General features: G+C 33.3%; 6 protein-coding genes and 1 non-coding gene across 9 annotated transcripts; 6 read left to right on the top strand and 1 right to left on the bottom strand.

The window, feature by feature from the left end:
• Nucleotides 1-2,657: 2,657 nt before the first annotated feature.
• On the bottom strand, nt 2,658-4,189 carry LOC110600317 (transcription factor MYB62). Its single transcript, XM_021737143.2, has 3 exons — nt 3,859-4,189; nt 3,648-3,777; nt 2,658-3,538 (listed from the first exon to the last, which is right to left on the bottom strand). Exons 1-3 carry the CDS (start codon nt 4,037-4,039, stop codon nt 2,881-2,883), a joined length of 969 nt encoding a protein of 322 aa, XP_021592835.1. The 5' UTR covers nt 4,040-4,189; the 3' UTR covers nt 2,658-2,880.
• Nucleotides 4,190-5,923: 1,734 nt separating this feature from the next.
• Nucleotides 5,924-5,995, top strand: TRNAT-UGU. Its single transcript has one exon. It is a non-coding gene; the product is annotated as a tRNA-Thr (tRNA).
• Nucleotides 5,996-7,230: 1,235 nt separating this feature from the next.
• On the top strand, nt 7,231-8,674 carry LOC110630635 (transcription factor bHLH75). The gene is made up of 6 exons (XM_021778147.2): nt 7,231-7,526; nt 7,620-7,739; nt 7,924-7,989; nt 8,067-8,135; nt 8,229-8,306; nt 8,510-8,674. The coding sequence occupies exons 1-6, from the start codon at nt 7,242-7,244 to the stop codon at nt 8,594-8,596; spliced, it is 705 nt and encodes a 234-aa protein (XP_021633839.1). The 5' UTR covers nt 7,231-7,241; the 3' UTR covers nt 8,597-8,674.
• Nucleotides 8,675-9,838: 1,164 nt separating this feature from the next.
• LOC110600067 (acyl-acyl carrier protein thioesterase TE3, chloroplastic) lies at nt 9,839-13,646 on the top strand. 3 transcript variants are annotated; one of them, XM_043950292.1, is made up of 7 exons: nt 9,839-10,217; nt 10,299-10,399; nt 10,791-10,878; nt 12,158-12,207; nt 12,319-12,428; nt 13,014-13,109; nt 13,185-13,646. In XM_043950292.1, exons 1-7 carry the CDS (start codon nt 10,021-10,023, stop codon nt 13,299-13,301), a joined length of 759 nt encoding a protein of 252 aa, XP_043806227.1. In that variant the 5' UTR covers nt 9,839-10,020; the 3' UTR covers nt 13,302-13,646. The 3 variants fall into 3 exon arrangements, with proteins under 3 accessions (XP_043806227.1, XP_021592467.1, XP_021592468.1); XM_021736776.2 differs by having other exon boundaries at nt 10,177-10,217; nt 10,787-10,878; XM_021736775.2 differs by lacking the exons at nt 10,791-10,878; nt 12,158-12,207 and having other exon boundaries at nt 9,843-10,217.
• A 154-nt stretch (nt 13,647-13,800) lies between these two features.
• On the top strand, nt 13,801-19,541 carry LOC110600474. The gene is made up of 10 exons (XM_021737342.2): nt 13,801-14,344; nt 14,452-14,543; nt 14,612-14,730; nt 14,863-14,935; nt 15,985-16,989; nt 17,569-17,583; nt 18,587-18,857; nt 19,006-19,097; nt 19,196-19,314; nt 19,448-19,541. Exons 1-10 carry the CDS (start codon nt 14,155-14,157, stop codon nt 19,524-19,526), a joined length of 2,055 nt encoding a protein of 684 aa, XP_021593034.1. The 5' UTR covers nt 13,801-14,154; the 3' UTR covers nt 19,527-19,541.
• On the top strand, nt 14,961-18,615 carry LOC110600066 (GDSL esterase/lipase At5g03980-like). Its single transcript, XM_021736773.2, has 2 exons — nt 14,961-15,445; nt 15,741-18,615. Exon 2 carries the CDS (start codon nt 15,889-15,891, stop codon nt 16,993-16,995), a length of 1,107 nt encoding a protein of 368 aa, XP_021592465.1. The 5' UTR covers nt 14,961-15,445; nt 15,741-15,888; the 3' UTR covers nt 16,996-18,615.
• A 4,737-nt stretch (nt 19,542-24,278) lies between the features above and the next one.
• Nucleotides 24,279-25,469, top strand: LOC110631182 (universal stress protein YxiE). The gene is made up of 4 exons (XM_021778918.2): nt 24,279-24,653; nt 24,746-24,843; nt 24,991-25,109; nt 25,192-25,469. The coding sequence occupies exons 1-4, from the start codon at nt 24,431-24,433 to the stop codon at nt 25,265-25,267; spliced, it is 516 nt and encodes a 171-aa protein (XP_021634610.1). The 5' UTR covers nt 24,279-24,430; the 3' UTR covers nt 25,268-25,469.
• The last annotated feature ends 28 nt before the right edge of the window (nt 25,470-25,497 follow it).

Below are 25,497 nucleotides of genomic sequence, written 5' to 3'. Positions count from 1 at the left end.
ATCTTCATCTATCTTCGATCAAACACCAGATAGTTTTAGGGTTTGTTGATAAAAGACTATGAAACTATTGTTTCTTGGGTTTGGGAGGTAGAATTAACTAGTTTATGCCTTAGTAATATTTATTTTGGGCCTTAGGTCCTATATTGTGCATTGAGCTTTTGTATTATACATGCAACTTCCATCAAAATTTAAGTTTTTAATTTTAAAAATAAAAAATTAATTTATTAATTACGTTAAAATTTAAAGATTAAAGCATCATTTACTAAAAAATATTATGTGTACTTTCCCTCCCTAGATCCTTGGCTATAGTCATATCCTTTTCATCCTTTTTTGGTATATGTAGACCCTCTTTACCTTAATCAATAAAGATTATAAGAAAAGAAACTCAGTTCCCCAAGTGTAGACCCATTCAGTAATGAACTTGCAATTTGACTTAAGGTCTAGTACTTCTCTTTATCTTAATCCCAATGATTATCCTGGCTCCTACTGCATATATATATATATATGTATATATAAAGAAAAAAAAACTACAAAAATGGATGCAACAGTTGATGGTTACTGATTGATTGCATCTGTTTTTGATCTTTAAATATTATGTACGCTTCTTTCCTTCCCTAGAAACCATAATTAGGAAGAAAAGTGTCTTCTTTTATTGTGTTATATATCTTTCAGTGCAAACTCTCCTTTTCCCCCTTAATTATCACATCTTACCTAATAATTTTCAGTGTTGTAGACTTAACCCAATTAGTCAAAGGATTTATAGCCACAGCTTGGAGCTGAGTGCAAATAAAACCCACAATCTTTCCCTGAATACCAAGATTTTTCTTGTATAATAAGTTGTAGTAATAGTGGATGGTTCTGTTGGATGCATATTTTCACTTGTCAACTTGGCATCATAATCTATTCTTGATGTTGGGATCAACTTGCTTCAGATTAGACACTTGAGTTCTCACTTTTTTCCAAATCTATAGGTGGACTGCAGTTTTTTTAATCCTGAGAGTGTTCATTCAATTATTAGAATAGTGTTGGATTCAAAAATTACATAAAATGATTTTCATATTATCTTAATTCAGTAGACTTTTCAATATATATATATTAACAAAAATGATTAGACTACATATCTGTGATTTGTCAAAGGCTAAATGGTTGATCATGCCAATCTGGTGGAATCTTTAGTATAGAAAAAAAGCCTGCAGTCTTGAGAAAATAAAGAGGATTAACAACCCAGGAGAAATATAGAAGAAGAAATGTTAATTTATTGCATGGACATGAATATGATATAGAATTAAATATATAAAATGTTTTTAAGTGAGAAGAAATACTATACGATTTAGAAAAGAAGAGTAGAATGAAACATGGAGTTTGAATATAGGAAAGAGATTTGGATAGTCACATCATTGATCTTCGTGGTTTCCAGCAATCAATCTGTTCTCTCTACAGATATTCTCCGTTAATCAAGCCTGGAAGATGCTATTCCCCTACCTCATTAGCCTTGCAACTTCTTATCCTTGTCAAATCTAATCATTATATTTATATATAACTTTGTAAATCAAGGTGTAGTTGGTAGCTGTATATGTTGAATCTTCAATTTTGTTCATCTCTCTGTGTGTGTTTGGATGACCCAGGCTTCAATTACTAATGTCTCTATCTTAGTTGAACTTTATAGCTTGGTACTGTTGACATCAAGGAATTCTCCTCAAAAGCTATATTATTTAATATCTATATTTATAATTATATATAAGTTTAGAAAAAAATATATTCTCAACATAATTAAATTATTTAACATTGATGAAATTGTTGTTGAAACATATATTCCACGTGTGAGAATAACTGAGGAATATAGGACAAGTTGTAAATGAGTTAACAATGGGATTGGCCACATGTGAAGACTCACCCGATCCCATGGTGGAGAGGAGGACAAGGTTTGAAATTAAGTTATCGTTATCTTCTTTCAAGAAAAATCTCGGATAATTTAATATCTGTGTTATATACGGAGGCTTTAACGATTTTAAAAAATATATTAAAATATTATTATTTAATTATAATATTTGATTATTTAATCATTATATATAATATAAAAAAAATTTAATTTTATAAAAATTATATAATTAATTTTTTTATATTGAGAACGTTTTAAAAATTAAATAATAATTTTTTTTTTTTGTTTATCTCTGCTGCTTTGGCACTTACACATCTTAGATACATTATCAATAACTTTATTTGAAATGATGTGCAAGTGTTTCCCTCCTCCCATTTGAGTTGCTTTCTCTAAGGCAACTCTTTCTAGCTAGTTGAAATAATAACAACCCCCACATCCTTCTCTTAACATGTTAGTGTTTAATGTACTCTTCAGACATGACTCCACCTCTGATCCTATAAGTAGTCACTTTTCTTGAATTGACTGCCACCTTTCTTAGTGTTCTCTTTTTTCTTTTTCTTTCAGTTACCATTTGGAGGCCTGCGAATTTTGTATTTTTTGTAGAAAATGCAACGAAAACAGCCAATTGAGTAAGGTTAAAGGGATACTAACTGGAATGTGGATATATCCTTAAATTCGTCTTTATCATTTTCTTTTCAACAGTAAATTCTATTCTTAAATTTCTATGGGTTATCAAATTTAAGAAATGAAAATAAGGTCATAGGCAACACAAAGAAAGTACTGCATAAATAATTTATAATCATATATATGAAAGTTTTTTTGATGAACTACAAATTGTAAGTTTCTATAGATGATGGGTTGCATTTCATACTTTCATTACGCATCCTTGCAAACCCAATATAGATCTGTATAATTGTCTGAGTCAAGACCCTAACCATAATCACAGAGCCAACATGTAAGCCGTAGATGTTATATAGATATGGCCTCCTCTTTCACTTTCTCTAAAGTCTAAACTGCCATGTGTCATCCATGTTCCAAAGAGTATCTGCCATGTCATTATCAAATACCCAGTTGCTTTCTGCCATTTGGCATTCTGATGTTGAATCACCAAAAGCGACAATTTCAGGCACAGAAGCAGTATTGAGTCCATCCATGTCATAGCCACTGTTCTCCACATAGTAACAGTCACCCACAATTAGATTGTCGTAGACTGTGTTATCAAGCACTGGTGGACTAATACTTGCTGGGTTTTCAAGAGTTTGAGTTTGGGGTGAGATTGGCTTGGAATCTGTAGAGAGAACACTAGGACTAGTGACTGAATTTGAATGTTCGCTTGGAAGATTTGAGTAATTTGCCCATTTGGTTTGTATAGGAAATGATTCTGACGACAGAGAATTATCAACAGTAAAATTTGTTGATGATGCAGAAGCAGCTGCGTCAGTTTGTGAATCCATGGTTGATAAAGTAGAATAAGAATAGCAATTTTGCTCCACTTTTTGAAGCAATCTTGGCATCCAAAAACACCTAACAGCATCAAGGAACCTCTTACTATTAGACTCAATATTGAGCTGACGTGCCTGCCTTTGAACCCTTGTTCTCCAGTAGTTCTTGATTTCATTGTCAGTCCTTCCAGGCAGCTGCTGTGCAATTTTTGACCACCTAAACATAGAGATAGAACAAAAAAAAGAAAACTTAGCTATTTAAGATTTGACCTCGTGAGATTACTGTAAGAAAACATCAAGGTAATAAATCAATTAATTGAGTGTACCTGTTACCCCACTTGGAGTGAAGTTCGAGGATCAAGAGTTGTTCTTGTGGAGTAAGATTGCCACGCTTAATGTCAGGTTTTAAGTAATTCAACCATCTCAATCTGCAACTCTTTCCTGTTCTCTTCAGTCCTGAAAATTCATTAATTAATCAAAACATGACACTCATCATAATGATTAATTTTGTAATTAGCAGTTTAATTAATTAATTACCTGCATGTTTTGCTAACATATTCCAACGACCTTCGCCATGACAAGCAATGTAATGAGTGATCAAAGTGTCTTCTTCAAGAGTCCAAGGACCTCTCCTCAGCTGGCTGTCCTCTTCAGTAGAATTGCACATCCTCTTTGTAACACTAGCAGCAGCACGCACAGGTGGTCTAATACTGTGCATCTCAGAGAGAAAATTGGTAAACTTGGAGACTATAGAGTCTCCACAAGCTCTTCCCTTTATATACACAAATGAATGGAATTTTCTGGGCGTGTGGCATTGGTCATCTCCGATGTGTGATTAGCTAGCCTGCATAAGTGGCAAAGAAAATATAGCATTAGCTATGGTCCACTTTATGGGTCCTACACATCGCAATAGCATATATCAATAATCAGACTTAAAGTTGGAATATTCATATTTTTATTTTATTTTTAATTATCAATCAAGAAAGAAGCAAATCACATACCATTAATTATCATGCAAGTACAAAGTGCTTCCTGTTCATTTATATATCTCAAAACCAATTCTTTGACATATTTCATGATTTAAAGAAAATGAATTTTGCGTATTTCTTAAGGGCAATGATTCAGTCCATTTCCCCCATTTTTGTCCTAAACTCATTTCGCAAGAAACGTGATTGACTGGATAAAATATATTATAGGTTAAATACAAAACCCTATGTCGGATCATATAGTTTGAAAAAAAAAAAAAACATTTTTCATAAAAAGTAAAATAATAATAATTATTTTATATCGTGTTATTATACCCAAAAAAAAAATGTTCACTGTTCATAATGCAAGTTAAATTTGACTATGTTTAATAAAGTAGTTCATTTCCAACGTCATATACACGATTGTCAAAATGATAAGATACGAACCAATGATTTAATGACACTTAACCCTCAGGGTGCAGTTGGTGTCTACGTCTTGAGTTCAGCTATTTGCTAAGGATCCACACTTATCTCCTCCCTCCAGGGCTTCTCCCTTGGCAAATCTGACAAATGAGATGATACAGATGCATACATATAAAGCAAGATACGTTAGGACAAAATGGTACTAGGAAGCAGTGGGGAATTTAAATGTGTTGTAAGCTAGTGGGGGGCCCTAAGTTATGAGTTTAAAGCTGCGAAAAGATCGGGAAAAAGACGAGAATACAAAGAGTTAATAATTGAAGTCGAAATAGCCTAGAGATCCAGTTTCAAGTCCTCAGTCCCCTTCTCCACTAAAAAAAAATAATTGAAGCCGGAAACTCATGTTCAGAGGATAGAGGTTTCCATATTGAGCCTATTGCTACCAGTAGTAGTGGAAGGAGATGCATCTGTAACTTTCCATTTTTGAATATAAAATGCTAAAATCTTATCATGTGAGTCACCCACCTATTTTATAAAATCCATTTGAATTATAATTAATAATTGCTTTTTTATATTATTATTTTTCATGTGATGCATCACTACAAGAACAGTGATTAAAACATATAATATCCATTACGTCAAAAATATTTAAGATCTTAAATGGGCTTTTGGGGCTTTAAGCATAATTGATTTTGAATAAAATTCCATTAAATTGACATTATTTTTTATTGTCACAGTTTTCGGAAGGATATTTTCTTGTGCATGCGTTGAGAAATGTTGGTGATGATGCACTGCATGCATTGGAAGATGTAATAATTAATTGAACCTCTGTTTTTAAAATTACCTTAAGTATATATAATTATTCATCTAAATTAATTCCTCATAGAATTAGTTATTATTAAGCTTTTTTTTTTTTTTACAAAATTAGCTTGGTGATATTTTCAGAATGGTGAAAATTGTAACAACTTGTAATTAATGAAAGTTTTGTTTCTTGTTCAAAACTTAATTAATGTCAGAGAAATTGGAATGCATGTATAGCCACTCATTTTCTGAGTTGGGTCTAAAAGGCTATCTTCAGCATTTGTTATTTCCACAAGCTTTTCGGTGATAAATGCATAGTAATACGTGGGACTTTCCATGGAATATTCCTGTTCTCTAGGGCCTCTGGCGCTTTGAGCTCTCTTCCAAATTAGAGAACCATCCAAAACTAAACAATTGCCCTTATAGCTCAGTGGTAGAGCGTCAGTCTTGTAAACTGAAGGTCCGTAGTTCGATCCTGCGTGAGGGCATAACTTTTTTGCCCTTTTCCAGTGTTGGTAAATGTTTGCTTGCTTGAGAGGTTGATAATCAAATGAAAGCGTTAAGGATACATATATTGGGCTTTAATAAACCGTACCCAAATGCACAATAAGGGCTTCGTATCCCTTAGGCCTGAAACTCCATGGAATCAAACATGGTAGTTTTTAATTATTAGTCTTCAAAGTTCATCATGAAAATGAACATAATTTTAATATTTGCAATTTTTTTAAGATAAATTAGATGAACAGAAGTCCAAGCCTAACAAAAAAAATCATTAAATGGCTTTAATGAAAGAAGGTGAGAGTCTGATTTCACACCACCACCAAAAACACTAGGTAGGGCAAATTATAAGCAGTGTGGTAAAGCTTAACAGCCTTTTGGTTGGATACAATAATGGAAATTTTGACATATTTGATGAAACTGAGTTTTGAAAGACTAAGTACTTCCAACTGTTACAAAACATGTCAAATTCTAAGAGCATGAAAATCATACCCCCCTCCCATATTATACTGAAGATTCTCTTCCCCCATGCAACACATTTATATATTTCCACTATTTTTGGAATTTTGTATAGGTGATCAATTTTTCAACAAACCTATATTGGGTTTTTTTTTAAATTATATATATATATATAAGAATATGTATTGCTGAAATTAATATAATTCCAAATTTATGATGATTTTGATTCAATTTTAATGTAATAATTATAGATCTTTGAGTATCTTTATTTTCCAATTGATGTATTAATCAACATTAACATATCATGGAATCACAAGGATAATACTATACTCATTTTGGGAATTTTTGGATTTTCTTTATTTATTAGATTTTGAATTAAAGAACTAGAATTTTTTATATTTGAGAATTTACTTGACATTGAGATTGTTTCAGAAATAACTATTTTATCATTTTATGTTTTTATGACTAAATTATTTTTTAAAAATTAATTTTCTCAAGAAAGATTCCCTTAATTTATAAATAAAGTGAAAAATTCGAAGAAATACTCATTTTATGTTTTTAATTTTCTCAAGAGAGATTAAAGTTTCTGAGTGTATAATACATCACGTGGAACCAAGATTTTTTTTCAAAAGCATATTATGCAATTTTGATAACTTTCTTAAAAAATAATAATAATTTTCTTTAAAAAAAAAAAGTGTAGGTCCAAAGGAGCTCATTTATATGTTGCACCCTTATTCAAGTGCTCCCATATTTTGCACAAGATTTATTCAGAATCAGATGGCTCATGAGTTTACTGAGGACCTACAAAACCTAAAGCCCCTTTTCTCAGGAATCAACTATGCAAATTTTCTGTTGACAGGGAACGATCAGCTGAGAGCATTAGAGAATTTTAACTCAACCGATGATCGAGACTTTATAGCTTTCTCAAATGGCAACAGCTACTCCAATGATCAACAGCAACCCTATCTCCCTATGAACTTCGCTAGTAATATTCAAGGCTTGGTGCCCGTATCTCCTACTACTCCTGCAGTTCCTGGAACTGGGTTGAGTGAAAACATCAAGGTCAGAAATCGATATGGTGTTTCTGCAGTTCTGCTCTTAATCTGTGTCTTAATAAGTTTTAGGGTGTCTAACAATTAATGTGATACTTTGTAGAGCTTTGGAGGAAGAAAAAGAAAGAGAAAGGACGAGAAAGAATTGCAGAAACCAACAGATGTTGTTCATGTGAGAGCAAAAAGAGGCCAAGCTACTGATAGTCACAGTTTGGCAGAAAGGGTATTAATTTTTATATAAATTTTTTCATTATTGAGTTAAATTTTTTCTCAAATTCATCCATGATTTAATGAGAAATGCAATATCATTTATGAAAATGAGCCGATAGTTATTTTCTCAGAACTTAGAAGGGAAAGAAACATTAAGTAAAAATTATATGTAAACATATTTTGGTGTTGTGATGCAGGTAAGAAGAGAGAAAATCAACGAGAAGCTCAGACACTTACAGGACTTGGTTCCTGGATGTTACAAGGTAAACTAATTGAAAACTAGAAGTCGATTTGTACACTTATTCTCCTTTGTGTTAATGGTATAACTATACGATTACAGACAATGGGAATGGCAGTAATGTTAGATGTCATTATTCACTATGTTCAATCACTCCAGAATCAAATTGAAGTAAGTCATGAATCATAATTAAAATCTTATTGCATATTGTTCATTTACTATACAACTCAGTAATTAATTTCCATTTCATATTCTTGTTCATAGTTTCTCTCCATGAAGCTTTCAGCAGCTAGTATGTACTATGATTTCAACTTGGATAGAGACGATATAGAAACGATGCAGGTAATTAATTTAATGTTTTCTTTGTGGATAAAGGATTTAATTTGAGCATATCTTAAAAATCCAGTTATTAAGTACAAATACATGAACGTCAAGATAATATTATTAGTCTTTGAAAATGTGGCATCCTTTCTTAATAATATCTTCTGCATATATAGGTTTATCTTGATTGAGATTAATTAATTCTGGCATATATTATGCTTCAGGGGACAAATGCATATGAAGTACAAGAGATGGGAAGAGAAGGGTATGGGCTACCTTCTAATTATTTTCAATCAGCAAGGCCTCTTTGACTTTAAAATCATAATTAGTTCTACATAATTTTTTTTTTCTATACATGCAAAGAAAAAACATAAAAAATATATATATAAACCATAAAGTTATTATTAATGTAAAATCTTGTACTTTGTCTATAATAATTTATTGTACCTTTTATCTTTTACATGTTAGAGGCAGCATTAATTAATATAATTATTGGGCAAGGACAGGAGAAAGATAACATATTTTTTTCTGTTTGGTGATTAGGATTGTCTTAGCCACTTCATGTGATTGAAAATTATTGCTAGGTAGATTATCTCTTCATCAAGAATCCTATCTCTTCATCAAGAATCCTACATCTTTTTGATGTAAATTGCATCTATCTGATCATGATGGGATGACCAAAGAAAATGACATTCTCTATCTTTTCTTAACTAATATTCTATATTTTTAAATTGAATTAAAATTTAACAACCCATAAAATATGATTGTTATTGTAAAACTAAAATCTACTTTAATTTGCAGAATATTAAAGTTTTATTTTAAATATTAGGGCATATATATATATATATATATAGAGAGAGAGAGAGAGAGAGAGATTTCAGTTGATAGTGTTTGTGATTGAGAATTCATGCACCCAACCACGGAGGAGGAGAGAGATCTAAATGGGTCCGATGATATATAAAAATAAAATAAAAGAATGGGGTATTTTTGTTGTTGGAGTTTTATTAGAGTTTGGGTTGGTGTGCATGATGAGGTTGTAAATAAAAGAGTGGGGCTGGCATTTTATTTTGGCTAATGTGGGCAGATTCAGCCCCCAATTTTGAGGTCCAATACCTTTGCAAATGCACAGCTAACTATAAATGAAAGGCAAGGCAGTAGGAGAGATATGTTTTCATGATTTCTTCGTATGATAGCACTACCAAGATGGCCATAGTTGTTGGGGTTCTTGGGCCATCATTTCCATTTTATAAAAATCAATTAGTGTTTTCGATTTCACTAAATTTAAGAGCTTTTTAATTGAATAATTTCAAAATAAGTATTTTAATCTTAAATATTTACAAATTTAATTATATATCATTTAGTTTTGATGATTTTAAATATTTATATTGTTTAATCTATTTAATTAAATTTAAATTAAGTTAATTAATATTTTAATTAATAAGATTTTTTATAAATATAAGAATATTTTAATAAGTGATTTAATAATATGAATTAAATAATTAATTTTGATAAATATAAGACTGAACAGTAATTCACCTAATTACGTTAAATCCAAATTAAACTTAACCCTGCAACAAGAGAAAATGCCCAATGTAAGGCTGGCTGGCTGCAGGTACGGTTAGCAGCCAGCTCCCATGGATTATAACGCCGGAAAGAAGAAAACCTCCAATTTCCCCGTTTCCACCCGCACAATTCACCAATTGCTCACATCTATCACCCACTCATAGCACAAGCTATGTCGCTGCACGCATTGGTGTCCCCGGTGACGCTCCCCGTCTCACGTGCCAAGATAACTTGGACCCATCTCCACCGTGCATCATCACCCGCATCTCTTCTCATTATCCGTCCGCCTTTGCCGCCGCTTGTTCGCACACTTCCCACCGTAAGGAGCTGCACTGGACTGCCATTTCTTGATGTCAAAGGCGGCAAAGGGTAAAATTTGTTCCTTTTCTTTGTTTATAACGTTAGCTCTTAAAATCAACCGTACTATGCATATCGAAATTCGACTTGTAGAATGAGTGGGTTCGTTGAAGTTGAGCTGAAGGTGCGTGATTACGAGCTGGATCAGTATGGAGTTGTTAACAATGCCGTTTATGCTAATTACTGTCAACATGGTAATTCTTTTTATTTACCTGCATATTTGAGTAATCTGTTGCTTCCACTGTTTCGTTTTAAGATCATTCCTTACAGTTTTAGGCGACATGGGATTGTTTTATTTTTCCTCCTTCTTTATGCTTTACAAGGTTCTGCGCCTCTGCCACTGGCTTTGCATTGTAGATGATCAACTTATTAACTGTTCATTTGACTGCTTCTTTGAGTTTTCTGATGTAGAACTAGTTAGATGAAGAATTGCTCCTTTTATCTGCATTTTGTTTTTATGACATACTCTGTCGCATCACATTGGTTGTTGATCCATGTTGGAGGTGCTAAAAAATGTTGGATCATTGATCACATATCGATGTCATAATTAATCAGAGCCTTTTTTTTTTCTCTGAACCCAGAAAGGCCTGCGACTCTTTGAATCTATGACATATCAACTCCGGGTTGGATTCATTGGAAGCCACTGCTTAACAGAACTTGTGGCTTTTATTGAGTAAGGAAATTTGTATTGATTTAAATTCAATCGCAGAAATGAAAGAAAGAGTTTGGATGATCAATTCAAAGTGACTTCCAGTAATAAACTGGAGGAAACCAGTGGAAGAGTAGAGTTATTATGAATTAATTTGGCAGAAGAAGAGAACAATTCAAAAATCTCAAACAGAAAAGTATCTGCTACTGCCCAAGCTGCAACCAGCTGGGATTTCCATACAAATTCTTCCCATGTCCTTCCCTCTAATGTGACTTGCCTTTTATAGCTTTTGCTCTGCCTTCTGACTCATGGCTTCTTCCTCCATCAGGATCTCAGCTAACTGAATGCTGCTTTGCTGGCTGCTTGTTCATCTTCTTTAACTTTCTTTGGCCTTCTAAAATAAACCAACCAGCCATGTACATTCCTTCTTGCCCTTTTTGTCTACCCTTCCTGAGTTGGATCCCCAACTCTTTTTTGCTAATCTTCATTCATGATATTAGACTGCATGAATATTTGAAATGAACTTGAAAATGCACACAATAAACGCAATGTAGTTTTAATTTCTTCTTCCTTACTTCTGCTATCTTCTTCTTCTTCCTTCTGTTTATCTATTTTGCTAACTTCTTGCGGCCACTGATTCTATGATTTGGCTGCAATGCTTCATGGATCAAACTTTTTGCTGTTCTAGTAACTTTTGTTAAGCAAAATCTTCCAAAACAGATTTCTTAATTCTATTGATTTTTAACTTTTAAATCGACAAGTTCAACTTTTAACCTTCTGGTGTATTCTGTTTGATGTTTTGGTTATCAGTCATTTTTATCTCTCCAAGGATCTCGATAATTGTTTTCTATTTCTCAATACAGACGATAGAGAACAGCTAAGCTAGTTTTGAGTCTGTGTAAAATTGGAATTCAAATTAAGGGATGAGATCAAACCACTGTAGGAAGTTGCTAATCGGTCATCCATATTGGTAAATCAGGGGGTTTCATGTTCATGGATACTACCCTGAAGGGATGGAGTGTTCTGTAGCTTCCACTTTCTTGTCATAGGTTTATATGCGCATTGTAAGTGAGTCTGTCTTTATTTCTAATGTATTATGGCCAAATAAAATCAACTTGATTATGTGGGCTGAGCATATTGTTGCCCCAAGATGATTTGAGGAAAATGATGACTTCCCTTTTTGCCATTCTTATGTGTTGTATAGTATTATACAATATGAAGCAATATAAATCTCCATAATATCATTATTGATGGTTCTGGATTGGAGATATTAAATTGGCTTTTTCCTGTCCCTTGGAAATAGGTTTTATACTTTTCACTGCCCGAAAAAGGACCTTCTTGGTTCATTACATGGTCAGCTAATATATATTGAGTACTTATTCCGTTCTTGCAAAGGACCTTCTTGGTTCATTTATATGGTCAGCTGACATATATTGAGTACTTATTCTTCAATATCTGAATCAGGTCGTCATGAGCTTTTGGAAAGGGTAGGTGTCAGTGCTGATACTGTTGCTCGCACTGGTGATGCATTGGCACTGTCAGAGTTGTCACTCAAATTCCTTGCTCCTCTAAGAGTATGTTTTTGGTCTTCATGTTTTTGAACTACTAAATTGAGTTGTATGTTGCAATTCTTTGTTGCTTTTCTGTTTTCTTCAATACTGAACAAAATAGTTGGCTCTGAGCACCCATCAATATTTACTATGTTAGCCTTGTTAGAATCTTCTAGAGAATAGAATACTACTGACTTTAATTTGATGAGGGTGTTGTTAAAAGGAAGAATTTGCATAGTGATAGGGTTTAAACTTTAAAGCTTGAAATTCCTATGGTTTGCAAAGCACCTAACTGTACATTTTCCCATTAAAACTATCAAAGTTGTACAATAGCCTGTTTTTGCAGGGGGTTTCCAATTTTATTTCTGCCTAGGGTATAAATTTCACGCCCTTTGCTTACAATTATGAACAAAACATTGTACTTGAAAAAAAAAAAAAAATTCTTTTGTTTGATTAAGAAGGAAAGTCGGTGCACAATGCTTATGCTTATGCAATCTTCTTCAACGGTGAAAACAAGGAAATTGTTTGTTATTCAAAAGCTACGACGTTTCTAGTAGACTTTGATCATATTTTTTGTCATCGACTCATTGCTGTATTTGGAGCCACTAGAGTGGAGACAGGTTTGTTGTAAAGGTGAGGATCTGTGGCTCCTCTGCTGCTCGCTTATACTTTGAGCACTTCATCTTCAAACTGCCAAATGAAGAGGTTCGTTATTATTATAATTGCACTGATCTGGGTTTTCTTTAACTTGCTGAGTGACTCCGATTATTTTTTATGCAGCCTATTTTGGAAGCAAAAGGCACAGCAGTTTGGCTAGACAAAAATTATCGTCCTGTTCGTATTCCATCCGAATTGAGATCAAAATTAGTTCAATTTCTCAGACGCGAATCTGGCTAGCTTTATCATGACATGCAGCTACAAAATTTTCCATGCTTCTCACTCGTATGAACCTTTTTTACTTGCAAAAAAGGGTGGAAAATAGGCTGGATGTTAGAAAGATTATCCATAGTTACCTTTAGAAGCAGGATGTCTCCTGACTTGAAATGGAAATATATAATTCATCACAATTGTTGAGTCCTTTATTTTTGTACCCAATACAAAAAGCCTCTCGTATGTGCATACTGAAGAAAATGTGAGCATTCTTGCTCTTCTGAACTGTTGTATATCTGTTCAGATTCTCTGTTTCAACCCATGTCCTGGGGAGAAAGCCTTAATGGAAACATCGGATCAGACCTTTGAAGACTTTTCACTTGCAGTTAATATATATATATATATATATATATATATCTTGGAAACATCATCATAGAGTTGAATTTGAACGGCATGGTCTGCTAGATAATAGAATACAAAGAAAGTGCATGACTGGAAGGTGCCCACACGTAGCACAGTCGTGCACGAGATCCAATTTCATACATTTGACCTCGAGATTTTCGCCAGAGATTTCAATTATTTTACATCGCAACCAACTTCCAATATAATATGTATATATCTATACATATTCACTTCCTCCATGGCACGTGATGGTTTTGATTGTAAGTTATGACCAACGGGCCCGATCATGTACATTTTGTTCCACATTTTTCCTTGTGATATTCTCTATCACCAAGGCCCTACCTGTGATCCTGCGGTCCATGGATCCACCTGATCAGTGATCATCATAGGCCCCATCAGATTTACATAACGTTTTACAGTAGGATGCTTATATAAAAAGAGGTGAAGCTGGAATTTGACGCAATCGCAAAGAAAGAAAATGGCAGAAGGAAATATGGAGAAGAAGAAGGTGATGGTGGCAGTAGATGAGAGCGAGTTTAGCCACTACGCACTCGAATGGGCCCTTGATCATTTGAAAGACACCTTAGTCAACTCTGATCTTGTCATCTTCACTGTTGTGCCCAATACTAACTTCGGCTATGTCTATGCTTCCTCTTTTGGTTCTGCTCGTCAGTATTTTCTCTCTCTATTTCAAAATCTCAGTATCAACGTGGGTTTTTATTCTTATTGATTCTTCTTTACTTCTAAATATCCTTGTTTTTGCTGGGATTTGCAGCTCCGGAATTGATTGCATCTATGCAAGATAATCAAGAGAAGATTGCAATAGCTCTGCTGGAGAAAGCTAAAAGCATCTGTGCCAAACATGGGGTATGGTATTACTCTTTATGATTTCTGCTGGATGATGTGTATTATGCTTCAACTCTGTGTTGCCATAGATTGTTGCAGGGACATTGAAAGAGACTGGAGATCCTAAAGAGGCAATATGTGCGGCAGTAGAAAAGCACAATATCCAACTTCTTGTATTAGGCAGTCACAGCCGGGGTGCTATACAGAGGTTTGTTAGCAAAGATCTCTTTCGATTCTTGAATCTAGTTTTCTAATCTGCCTGTAAATTCTGGTGTCTACTGCAAGATCATTTGGTATAGTTCTGTTTTCTGGTACACTAAGCCAAGTCTTTGTTGAACAGGGCTTTCCTTGGAAGTGTCAGCAACTACTGTGTTCACAATGCAAAGTGCCCTGTTCTAGTTGTGAAGAAACCAGCTTAAGAGCTTTGCTAAATTCTGGTCCCCAGAAGAGCAGTAAGATCAAATTTTATGTTATGTTGTGTATTACCAAATTGTGTTGTGTGTTGATTAAGAGAGAATAGCTGAAGATATGTTGGCGATATGTTTGAGATTCAGGTTTTATCAATCTCTGTACTTTATCAAATATGAAATAAATGCAGTTCATTTCATTTTCCTTGTTTTATAAAATCATTGTTTTGTTGCTTATAAACTTTAAAAATCTTACATTCTTGGACATTTGAATTTGGCATCAACGTTAATCTTGAATTCCAAAATTAATATTTTGCAACTGATTTTATATTTATGCTAGGGTGCAATTAGATACTAACTTTTTTTATTGTAAAAGTAAATTTAGTTGTCGGTATCAAGACCATCAAGTTTATTCATGGATCTTCCAGAATTGTGAAGGCAGGGGACCATCTTTATTCTTATCCAACCAGATGTGATTTCGATTTGCTGGTTATATCGATGTGCTAAACTTGGATGGTATACATTTAACTAATTTGTATATACATATAAATATAATTTTAATTAGGACTCAAAATTTCTGGTTTTCTAAATTATTGCATATTACCTTCAAGATGAGATTAAAAGAAAAAAAAAATTGCTTTCATTGTTCAACGAAATTGGCATATGATACCAACAAAGAAGAAATGGATCAATTTAATTAAGATGAATGTGGTATTATTAAATTAAAATTTATTGATATTTATACGTTATTATTAGTAAATTACAATTTGGCCCCTTCTTTCTCCTAATTGGAATAGAATTACTTGGACAGATCAGATTTTCTCAACTCTCCTGATTCTACTGGGACTTGATTAAAGGCAAAGTTTACGAGCTCCTATATAAGCCAACTCCTGTACTCTGCCCCCGCATTCTCGATCTTTTCATCCTCGTTCATATAGTTTTTTCACACAAATCCCAACATGCTTCGCACCAAAGCCTCTGCAATTTTGTGCATATTCCTCCTGCTCCATGTGAGTGCTGCCCAACAAGGGCAAGGGCCGATATGTCCCTTTCAGGCCATATACCAGTTTGGAGATTCAATCTCTGATACAGGCAACCTTATTCTCGAAGGTCCTGTGGGAGCAGCATCTTATGCTGCTCGTCTTCCTTATGGTGAAACAACCTTTCACAGGCCTACAGGCCGCTGCTCCAATGGACTTCTCATGATCGATTACCTTTCTACGGCTCTTCAGCTTTCTCTTCTCAACCCTTACCTGAAAAGAGGTGTTTCGTTTGATCATGGTGTCAACTTTGCAGTAGCGGGAAGTACAGCACTCAACAGTTCATTCTTTACAGCAAGGGGAATTCGAGCTCCGTCTTCTGATAGTCCTCTAAGTCGTCAGCTTTATTGGTTCAGAACACATCTAAGCTCTGTTTGCCATACATCAGGAGACTGTGCAAGAATTCTTAGGAGGGCTCTTTTCCTGGTGGGTGAAATAGGAGGCAATGACTACAACTATGCATTCTTCCAAGGGAAACCTATCGAAGAAATTCGGACATATGTGCCCTATGTGGTCGGAGCAATAGTTAATGCTGTAAGAGAAGTGATTCGCCTTGGTTCTGTAAGGATTGTTGTTCCTGGAAACTTCCCTGTCGGATGTTTTCCTATATATCTCTCCTCATTTCCTTCAACAAATCCTTTAGCTTATGATGATAAGGGTTGCCTGAGTGGACTAAATGAATTCGCGTCGTATCATAACAGTTATCTTCAACAGTCTCTGGCCTTGCTCAGACAGGAATTTCCTCATGCAGTGATCCTCTATGGTGACTATTATACTGCCTTCCAATCAGTTCTCCGTAACCCATATCTGAGATTTGATCAAACAGCCCTTTTGAGAGCTTGCTGTGGCACTGGAGGGTTATATAACTACGATGGAAGTAGGATGTGTGGGTCGCCTGGTGTGTTTGCTTGCCCTAATCCGCATCAACACATTAGCTGGGACGGTGTGCATTTGACACAGGAGGCCTATCACCACATGTCAGAGTTTCTCATTAGCAGCATTCTTTCTAATATCCAGTGCGTCTGATAGAGCTAGATCATTAGTTCTCTTCTTTAGAAACAATATTATGTAATTTGCCTTTATTTTGTTTTTTTTTTTCCCTGAGTATTAGATAGGTAATAGTTAAAATTTCTTTCGTGCTATTTCTTTATCCAATTTGTTAATCATGAAGCCTGGGCTTTATTCTCATTTAATATTTTTGAGGCTTTATTAATCCTTTTGTGATTTGATTTTTGTATATACCTGAACTATATATCGAGTTCTGCAAGTTCATTAGGCAGCCGGCGGCGGCTGGTGTAATTCTACATACAGCCTAGTCTTTTCATGGGGATCCTTGAATTTTTGTTTCTTTAACAGTAGAGTGACATTGTTAAACTTTTCTTAAAATACCAAAAAAATATTTAGACCAAATTCAGTAAGCGACCATTTTTCTGGGGTTTGCGTAATGATACATCAGACTGTTCATGTCAACAAATGCAGTTTTGTGCAGTTGCTTCCTTAATCAGCCAGATACAAGCCCTGGCTAGGCTATTACATATGCACTAATGCTTGGCTCAATGTTCTTTTATTTATCGGCCTAGATTTACTTCCTTTTTTCAGGGGGCTAGAGATAAGGTAATTGTGTTAATATTTAGCTGCCAAGTGGGTTTAGCTTCTAGCCCACAAAGCCCAAGTTAGAGGGGATAAAAAAATGCTAACCCAAGACCAATTACAACCAACGGCTCAATGGCCCATCTAAGGTGAGGGCTGGCTAATGAGGAACAACAGACTCTATCGCTGCCAAAGCCCCATCTCCCACCAAGCCTGGGAGAGGACAACACAGAAGCAAAACACACAGATCAGGCAGATTTTGCGGATGAAGATGACAGAATTTATTCGGTGCAATTATTCTATATAAAATAGATGTGCTTGATTATTGATTACGATGGAAAACTATGTGGAACCACTCTACATACAAGTTTGTATCCTATAATTTCTTGTAAGACGAGTGCAATATTCACTTTATGAAATAGGTTCGTTTACATTTTCTGTGCCCTAAAAAAGAAAGTATACAATAACGAGTTGTGAGGGTTCAAATTCTAGTTTACCAAAATTAGTATATCAGTTGTAATTTGATTTGATGAATGATCTTTAATTTTGTAAAGTGCAACTGTAGCAGATCCATCTTGTGCCTATGACAAGAAAACATAATAAAAGGTTTCATGTTTTATGTTCACTATAGATGTCTCCTTCAATATTGTATCAGCTTTCTTTATTTTCTGTCGTTTTAGTGGCAGAAAAAATGTGAAAAAAAGAGAGAGAGAGAGAAAGAAGAAGAAAAAGAGAAGTAATTTAAGTGAAAAGGAAATATTTTTTAATTGGTATTTTTCTGGAAATTGCACATAACCGATTCTGAAATTGAATGGCGTTAATTGGTGTATTGGCTGGGGGTTTTCCGAGAGCGGATGGACTCTAAATTAATTGTGATAAGTTTGTCCGTTACATTCTACATTATACTTTGTTTTTTTCCCCGTTCTTGGCATAGCTTCCACTTCCAATTGTGAAGACTTTTAAAGAGTTCTTCAAAAAAAAGTTAACATGTCAACTTCAGGTTGAGGTTCCTTTCTCCAACAACTAGTTCTATTTTGCTTATAAACTCAAGGCTGGGCTGGCTTGCTTCAACTTTGTCGAAATGGAGAAAGAAAAAGAGAGGGGTGACAGGAAGGTAATGGTGGTCATAGACGAAAAAGATTCCAGTTACCATGCACTCATGTGGGTTCTTGACAATCTCAAAAGCTCGATTGCCAACTCGCTGCTTGTGATCTTTTGTGCACAGCCTACTCCTATGAATCACAGTGCATATGCTGCACAACTTGGCTTCTCTCGCATTTACTTTCCATTCTCACCCAGTTGAGTTTTCCTGCTCTTCTTTCCTCTTCAAGCTTTGTTTGGTCATTTTATCTATATAGTGCTTTTCTGACAGTATCAAAAGTTGCCATCTGAGTTTCAGAATTAAGGATTTTTCAGTTTTAACTGTCATTAGCTTTTCATTGGCAGCCGGCGATATGATTAGAACCGTTCAAGAACGAAATAAGAAGGTCTCTCTGGGTCTCATGGAGAAAGCTAAGAACATCTGTGCCAGTCGAGGGGTATGCAATGAGGGATTTTTCACTTTTCAATCTCGACAGTTATTTTAAGAATCTGCATTAAAAAAAAAATGAGAGAATTTTGTGTCCAAACTCTTAAGGTAAAAGTGGAGACAATTACAGAAGCTGGGGAACCCGGAGAGCTGATATGCAATGCTGTTAAAAACTACGGAATTGATCTACTTGTTCTGGGTAACGATGAAAGTGGAGCTTTAAAAAGGTCAGTATCTGGCAAGTTTTCTTCTTAATCACCCATATTTCAAGAAAATTTACTAGATAATCTGCATATTCAAATGTATAAGTTTTGCTGCTTGATTGATCTTTTTCTAGCAAAGTAACAGCTATTGACACAGGGCTTTTGTGGGAAGTGTAAGCAATTATTGCCTGAATAATGCAAAGTGCCCTGTTCTCGTTGTGAAGAAACCAGAATGAAAGAGAGGATTAAACCCATAAAAAGCAAGAAACTTTTGTGCTGATGAATCAATATTTTGCAGTAGTACTACTTCTTGTGAATTACTATGAGACATGGTATCAATCTGAATTACCTGTGGTTGAGGAAATATTGCATGATGATTAAGATTTTTTTTTTTTTTTTTTTTGTGGGGGGGAATGAGAAGGAACATCAATTTCATTCCTTTCTTTCTTCAAGTTTGATCTCTACCCGTAGAGGTTCTATCGTGGGATTTGTTATTGTTAGGTGTTGAGTCTTGTCATAATTTGACTTTAAACTGATTTTTATAATTAGCTCACTAAATTAGTTTTGGAAAAGTTGACTGGATCTAAGTTAGATTCATATATTTTATTCAGTCCTATTAAGATATTTTCTATTCAAAGTTTCTTTTATTTATGACAGAAAACTTACATATAAAAGAATTTTTTTTTTCACTGTAAAAAATGTTTTTATGAAAAGTATTTCTAGGAATTATATATTTTTATCATTTGGTTAGATATTAGAAAATAAAGAATGTTAATAAATTGATAATATATAAAATTTTAACTATTTGCTAAGATTTTTAAAATTTAGAAAGTAACTTACTTTCTAAAAAAGAAAGCCGGCTAACCATACACAAAATGAAAATATTGCAAGAAAAGTTTTTCTTTCTGAAATGAGAATAAACTTCAATTTCATTCTTTTGTTTCTTCAAGTTAGATCTTTCCTTGTTGATATTCCATCATGGGATTTGTTATAGGTGCTTACTGCTGAGCCTTATCATTTGATCTTAAAATAATTTTATTGTTATCTAATTTATTAGTTTTTAAAAAGTGGATTAAATTTAAATTCGACTCATATTTTTCTTTAATTTTATCAAATATTTTATATTTAAGTCTAACAATTATTTAACATAGATGTCAATCAAAAATAATTTAATTGTTTTTTTTAATTTTTAATGCATAGAGAATGAATAAAATTTTGAATTTAAATCTCTCGATTGCCCACTAATTATATTTGATAATCCAAAGATTATTAAAGACTTCAAGCACGTAGGGCAAAAGTGAGCAACGATAGCCTCTGGAAATATTTAGGCTAAATATATATAACATATTAGAAAAATAACTAATTTTCTTTTAAATTAGATCACAATTTTTAACGAATTTATGATCTATTTAATATTTTACTTTATAAAACTATTTTATTTTAAAAAAATTACTATGAGTTTTGCTAGAGTAGACCTCTTCACGCATGAATAAGCTCGTACATTTAAATGGTTCAGGCATCACTAATATTTTAAAGATGAAAATTTTATAATTTATTATTAACAAGTCAGCATTTTCAGAAACCTATTAAAATATTTTTATATTTTCTCTTTGTCAATAAAATAGTCATTCCATTTATTTTTGCCATTAAAAGTATAATAAAAGACTAAATTATCTCCTTTTTTTCCTCCTCCTCATCCTTCTCCTTCTTTCTCGATTTTTCTTCTTCTTTTTGTAGGAGGAGAAAGAGGATGGGGACTATTTCGTTAACAAAAAAAAACGATAAGGACGTTTTAATATATATGAAAAAAGATAGGGGTTATTTCATTGATGAAAAAAAATAATAAGAACGTTTTAATAGATATGAGAAAAAATCATGCTGTTTTAATAAATTTCTAAAAATATAGGAAAGGACAATTTCGTTAATGGAAAGAAACAATAAGAATGTTTTAATACATATAAGAAAATATAGGAACTATTTTATTGACAGAAATAAATAATAAAAATATTTTAATAGATATAAAAAAAATATTTTAATAAACTTTTAAAAATATAGGGATTGACTTGATAATAATAATAATAATATTCAATTATTAAATAAAAAATTTCATTTGAATGCAAAATTGAATTTTAAAATTTTTCTCTTTTATTTTTTATCTATTTACGAAAAAATTATTTTACTAATAAAAAAATATTTTAATAAATTTTTAAAAATATAAAAATTAATTTATTAATAATAATAATATTCAAAAATTAAATTATAAATTCAGATTAAACCAGCGATCCTCTTTTTCCATGATTGTAATTTTGAAAAATATCGGGCGTCCCTCTTTTTCCGTGATTGTCCTTAAGAAAATTTTGAAAAATATCGGACGTTATCCAAAAAACCAAACAAGGCAAGTTATTACCGGGGATTTTTTTTTTTTCTTTTTGAAATATATCGAAACCAAAAAGTACTCTGTGCATTCTAGAAAACCATAATCTGTTTTGAATTTTAACTTTATTATACAATTTATTTTTTCTATCCATTTTTTAATTTTTAGATTTAATTTTAAACTTTTTATCATTGATTTTTACAATAATAAATAATTCTTTATAAACTCTTAATATTATTAATATGGATTATCTTTTAATCCCTTAATTAATGTTTCAATTAATAAGGATAGATAGAAAGATAAAACAATTAGCAAAATTAAATCTCATATTTCAAGTAGATCCATCATCATTAATAATTAATTAATTATTGTACATATAATAATTTATTATAAAGTTTTTCAAAATTAAATGATCTGTCTATAGAAATATGAAATTAAGTGGTATAAGTAATATAGTTTTACCTAAAAAATAATGAAGAGGTAAGAAGAAATTATCAAAAAAATATATAGTAAATAAATAAATATATAAGAAACTTTATATTTAATCGGTTAAAAATATATTTCTATAATTATTTTCGACGCAAATTTCTCTCTGTACTTTCTTTGTAGCTCGATGCTCTCGCCTTTTCTTCTTTCTTAAATCTCACTTCTTCTTTCTTAAATCTCACTTCTTCTTTCCCCTTTCCCATGGAAGACGATCTGCATCAATTGACTATCGATAAAGAAGAAGATGTGGTTGTCCATATTAAGAGCTCCAAAAATATTCCAATCGTCACTTATGATTTCTGTATAGTGGTGATATTTCTCATATACAATTCAATCAATTTTCAGAATATGCAGACCTCTTTGACATATTTATGGCATTATTTAGAGGGGTATCTATTATGGAATTAGAGGCAAAAAGATATATGTTTCGATTTTTTAATAATGTCGATTTTGAAAATATAGGAAATGGGGGCTCTTGGTTGTACAATAGATTCCTGCTTGTTTGGAAGGAGATACAAGGTAATAAAAATCCTCACCAAATCCCTCTAACTCATTCTGATATTTGGATTCTGATTAAAGATATCCCTTCTGGTTATTATAACAAGATGTTGGCTAAATTGGTTGGGGATTTTGTTGGCCACTATAAAGAGTATGATATGAAGAATGCTTCAATTATGTCGCCAGGTCCTATGAGAATTAAAATTTGTTTGGACATTCGGCAACCTTTGAAACGCCGAAAGAAGTTTGTTGGAAATGATGGTACTGTGTTTATGTGAAGTTTCAATACGAAAAATTGACTATTTTTTGCTATCTATGTAGAAAACTGGGTCATGTAGAAGTTTTCTGTGACTTGCGGCTGAAGTTGAAGAAAGAAGATATCAAGTTTAGTTGGGGTGATTTCCTCAGAGTACCTATTCGTCGGAACCAGAGACCGACAAGTCTGTGGCTGCATGATTCCTGCAATTCTGCTTTGCCGGGATTTGTAGCAGGATTGGCATCAACTAGCAATTTTGAAAACACTAATTTAGTAACACATAATAGGCAATTCTACTTATTTGGCAAAAGTCAACCCATTGTAAATAAGGAGACTGAGGACTATATTATGGACATGGATAAAAATTCTGTGGGTCAAGGCAGTTCTGAGAAACTTGACGAGTAGATTGCAGCCCGCATAAATGATGATGCTAAAAAAAGGCCAAGGAACATTAAACATAATGTTGTTACAAGTTTTCCTTCCTCTCAACAGGATGTCTCTAACAACACTCCTGCGAATGTTAATTTGACAGGCAACAGTGAAACGACTCATCCCGTCAAAAGTCGGGATAAACGAAAGCAATGATCGTCCTGTATTGGAACTGCCGAGGACTTGGCAATCCTCGGACAATTAATGCATTGAAAGATTTGGTTATTAGTTACAAGTCAGACATTTTGTTTTTTATGGAAACAAAATCTCTTAGTTCTCGTATGGAATTTTTTCATAATTTTTTACATTTTGATGGTTGCTTCTTAATCAATAGACAAGGATTGAAAGAAGACGTTTTGTTAATATAGAAGAGTTATGTATCTGTTTCTTTGGTTGGCTTTTCTTCAAATTTTATAGATTCAATTATTTCAGAAGGTAATGTTCAATGGAGGTTTATTAGTTATTAATGGTTTCCGGAATCGCAACGATAACGTTAGTTTTGAAACTTTATTCGAGTTTTATTTCGTAGAAGCTCTCATCTGTGGTTTTTTGTTCAAGAGATTTTAATGATTTATACTCGAAAGATGAGAAAAAAAGAGGAGTATCTTTATCGAATTATTTCTGTTAGATGGTTTTGTCATAATACTACTCTAACTATTCATATTTTGTCCAGAGAATCTATTAGACATAATTATTTCTGTTTATGATGATATCTTCATTGTTTGATACCTAGTTTTACTTTAAAAATATATATATATTTCTATATCCATTCTATTTAATTTAACTCGCCAAAAATTTTTTAAGTAAAAGCAATAATCAAAACTTCCATGACTAATTTTCTTTGATGTTTTTTTCGTTTTTTCAGGAAAATTTAACTAAATTTCTGTTTGGCTTTTTTATAAAAGCGCAAAACGTATGATTCCCTGTACCCACTTTTCAGATGGCATGGAGCTAAATTATAAAATTGACTAGCGGTTATGACCCGAACTTCCGCCCTCTGTTTTCCCAACTACCATTTCATAAAGCTGTGTCCTCGACTCTTGTTCTCAGGTAAACTGAGGCATCTTCAATCTGAGTTTTCATTCTAAAAGCTGAAAATGGCAGAGGAAGTGATGGCAAAAGGAGAAGATGAGAGAAAAGTGATGGTGGCCATTGATGAAAGCGAGTATAGTCACTATGCTCTCATCTGGGTACTTGACAATCTTAAAGAATCTCTCCCAAGATCACCCCTTTTTATCTTCATGGCCCAGCCCCCTCCCAGAAACTACCCTTTCGCTGCTTCCCTCGGCTCTGCTCGAATGTACTGCTCTGTTTCTGCCGGTAAGTGATATTTATTTGATGCTTGCTTACATATTTTAATTTCTTTGCCCATTTAACTTTTAGTTAACAAATATCTGATATACATAAACCAGTGTCAGCTCCGGATTTTCTCAACTCTGTCAAAGAGAATAATAAGAAGCTTGCATTAGCTTTCCTGGAGAAAGCTAAGGAAATTTGTGCCAGTCGAGGGGTATGCTCAGATTTCTTTTACTATTTGCTGATACATTTTTATCAAGTTCTTTTATCCTAATACACCTTTGATCTATGATTCTCTAAGGCATGCCAACCGATGGAACTAAATATCAACTGTTACTGAGTGGTGGTTGTTTTTTTACAGGTGAATGCAGAGATACTCACAGAGGAAGGGGATGCTAAAACAGCCATATGCAATGTAGTTGAGAAGCTAAATATCGGCATGCTTATTTTAGGAGATCATGGCCTTGGAAAAATCAAAAGGTTAGCTTTCCTTACATTTTTCTAGAGTTCATTACTTACCTTTACTGTTATAGTATTGGATGATACCGATATTTTTATTCAGGGCTTTACTGGGAAGCGTGAGCAGTTATTGCGTTCGATATGCTAAGTGCCCTGTTCTTGTTGTGAAGAAACCATAGCTGCTTCAAATGTTTTTAGATATTATTCTGATGTATATTAATAGGCTGTGCTAATTATGAAGAATTTATGGTGTCACAAAAAGATTGTATTTAAGCTTAGAACCCCCTCCCCTCTCTGGCTGTCTGTTTGGGTGATGTGATAATTATGTTGATAAAACGTTATGTTTCCATGGAAAATATGAACCACTATTATTTTTGTCTCCTTCTATTGCTTCTAACAGTGGTTGGAA

Source organism: Manihot esculenta, chromosome 14, assembly GCF_001659605.2.
Source record: "Manihot esculenta cultivar AM560-2 chromosome 14, M.esculenta_v8, whole genome shotgun sequence".
Lineage (NCBI taxonomy): Eukaryota > Viridiplantae > Streptophyta > Magnoliopsida > Malpighiales > Euphorbiaceae > Manihot > Manihot esculenta.
This window is presented reverse-complemented; position numbering and strand designations above follow the sequence as displayed.

Bases quoted from the DNA above. Each gene is read 5' to 3' on its own strand.
- LOC110631182 (XM_021778918.2), top strand. From the start codon at position 24,431: ATGGCAGAGGAAGTGATGGCAAAAGGAGAAGATGAGAGAAAAGTGATG. The intron at 24,654-24,745 runs GTAAGTGATATT...TACATAAACCAG, and splicing joins GTACTGCTCTGTTTCTGCCG to TGTCAGCTCCGGATTTTCTC. The intron at 25,110-25,191 runs GTTAGCTTTCCT...ATTTTTATTCAG, and splicing joins GGCCTTGGAAAAATCAAAAG to GGCTTTACTGGGAAGCGTGA.
- LOC110600474 (XM_021737342.2), top strand. From the start codon at position 14,155: ATGGCAGAAGGAAATATGGAGAAGAAGAAGGTGATGGTGGCAGTAGAT. The intron at 14,731-14,862 runs GTTTGTTAGCAA...TTTGTTGAACAG, and splicing joins AGCCGGGGTGCTATACAGAG to GGCTTTCCTTGGAAGTGTCA. The intron at 14,936-15,984 runs GCTTAAGAGCTT...TGTCCCTTTCAG, and splicing joins TTCTAGTTGTGAAGAAACCA to GCCATATACCAGTTTGGAGA.
- LOC110600067 (XM_043950292.1), top strand. From the start codon at position 10,021: ATGTCGCTGCACGCATTGGTGTCCCCGGTGACGCTCCCCGTCTCACGT. The intron at 10,879-12,157 runs GTAAGGAAATTT...CCTTGGAAATAG, and splicing joins GAACTTGTGGCTTTTATTGA to GTTTTATACTTTTCACTGCC. The intron at 12,208-12,318 runs GTCAGCTAATAT...TATCTGAATCAG, and splicing joins CCTTCTTGGTTCATTACATG to GTCGTCATGAGCTTTTGGAA.
- LOC110600066 (XM_021736773.2), top strand. From the start codon at position 15,889: ATGCTTCGCACCAAAGCCTCTGCAATTTTGTGCATATTCCTCCTGCTC.
- LOC110630635 (XM_021778147.2), top strand. From the start codon at position 7,242: ATGGCTCATGAGTTTACTGAGGACCTACAAAACCTAAAGCCCCTTTTC. The intron at 7,527-7,619 runs GTCAGAAATCGA...GATACTTTGTAG, and splicing joins GGTTGAGTGAAAACATCAAG to AGCTTTGGAGGAAGAAAAAG. The intron at 8,307-8,509 runs GTAATTAATTTA...ATTATGCTTCAG, and splicing joins ACGATATAGAAACGATGCAG to GGGACAAATGCATATGAAGT.
- LOC110600317 (XM_021737143.2), bottom strand. From the start codon at position 4,039: ATGCACAGTATTAGACCACCTGTGCGTGCTGCTGCTAGTGTTACAAAG. The intron at 3,778-3,858 runs GTAATTAATTAA...ATGAATTTTCAG, and splicing joins TATGTTAGCAAAACATGCAG to GACTGAAGAGAACAGGAAAG. The intron at 3,539-3,647 runs GTACACTCAATT...CTCTATGTTTAG, and splicing joins CACTCCAAGTGGGGTAACAG to GTGGTCAAAAATTGCACAGC.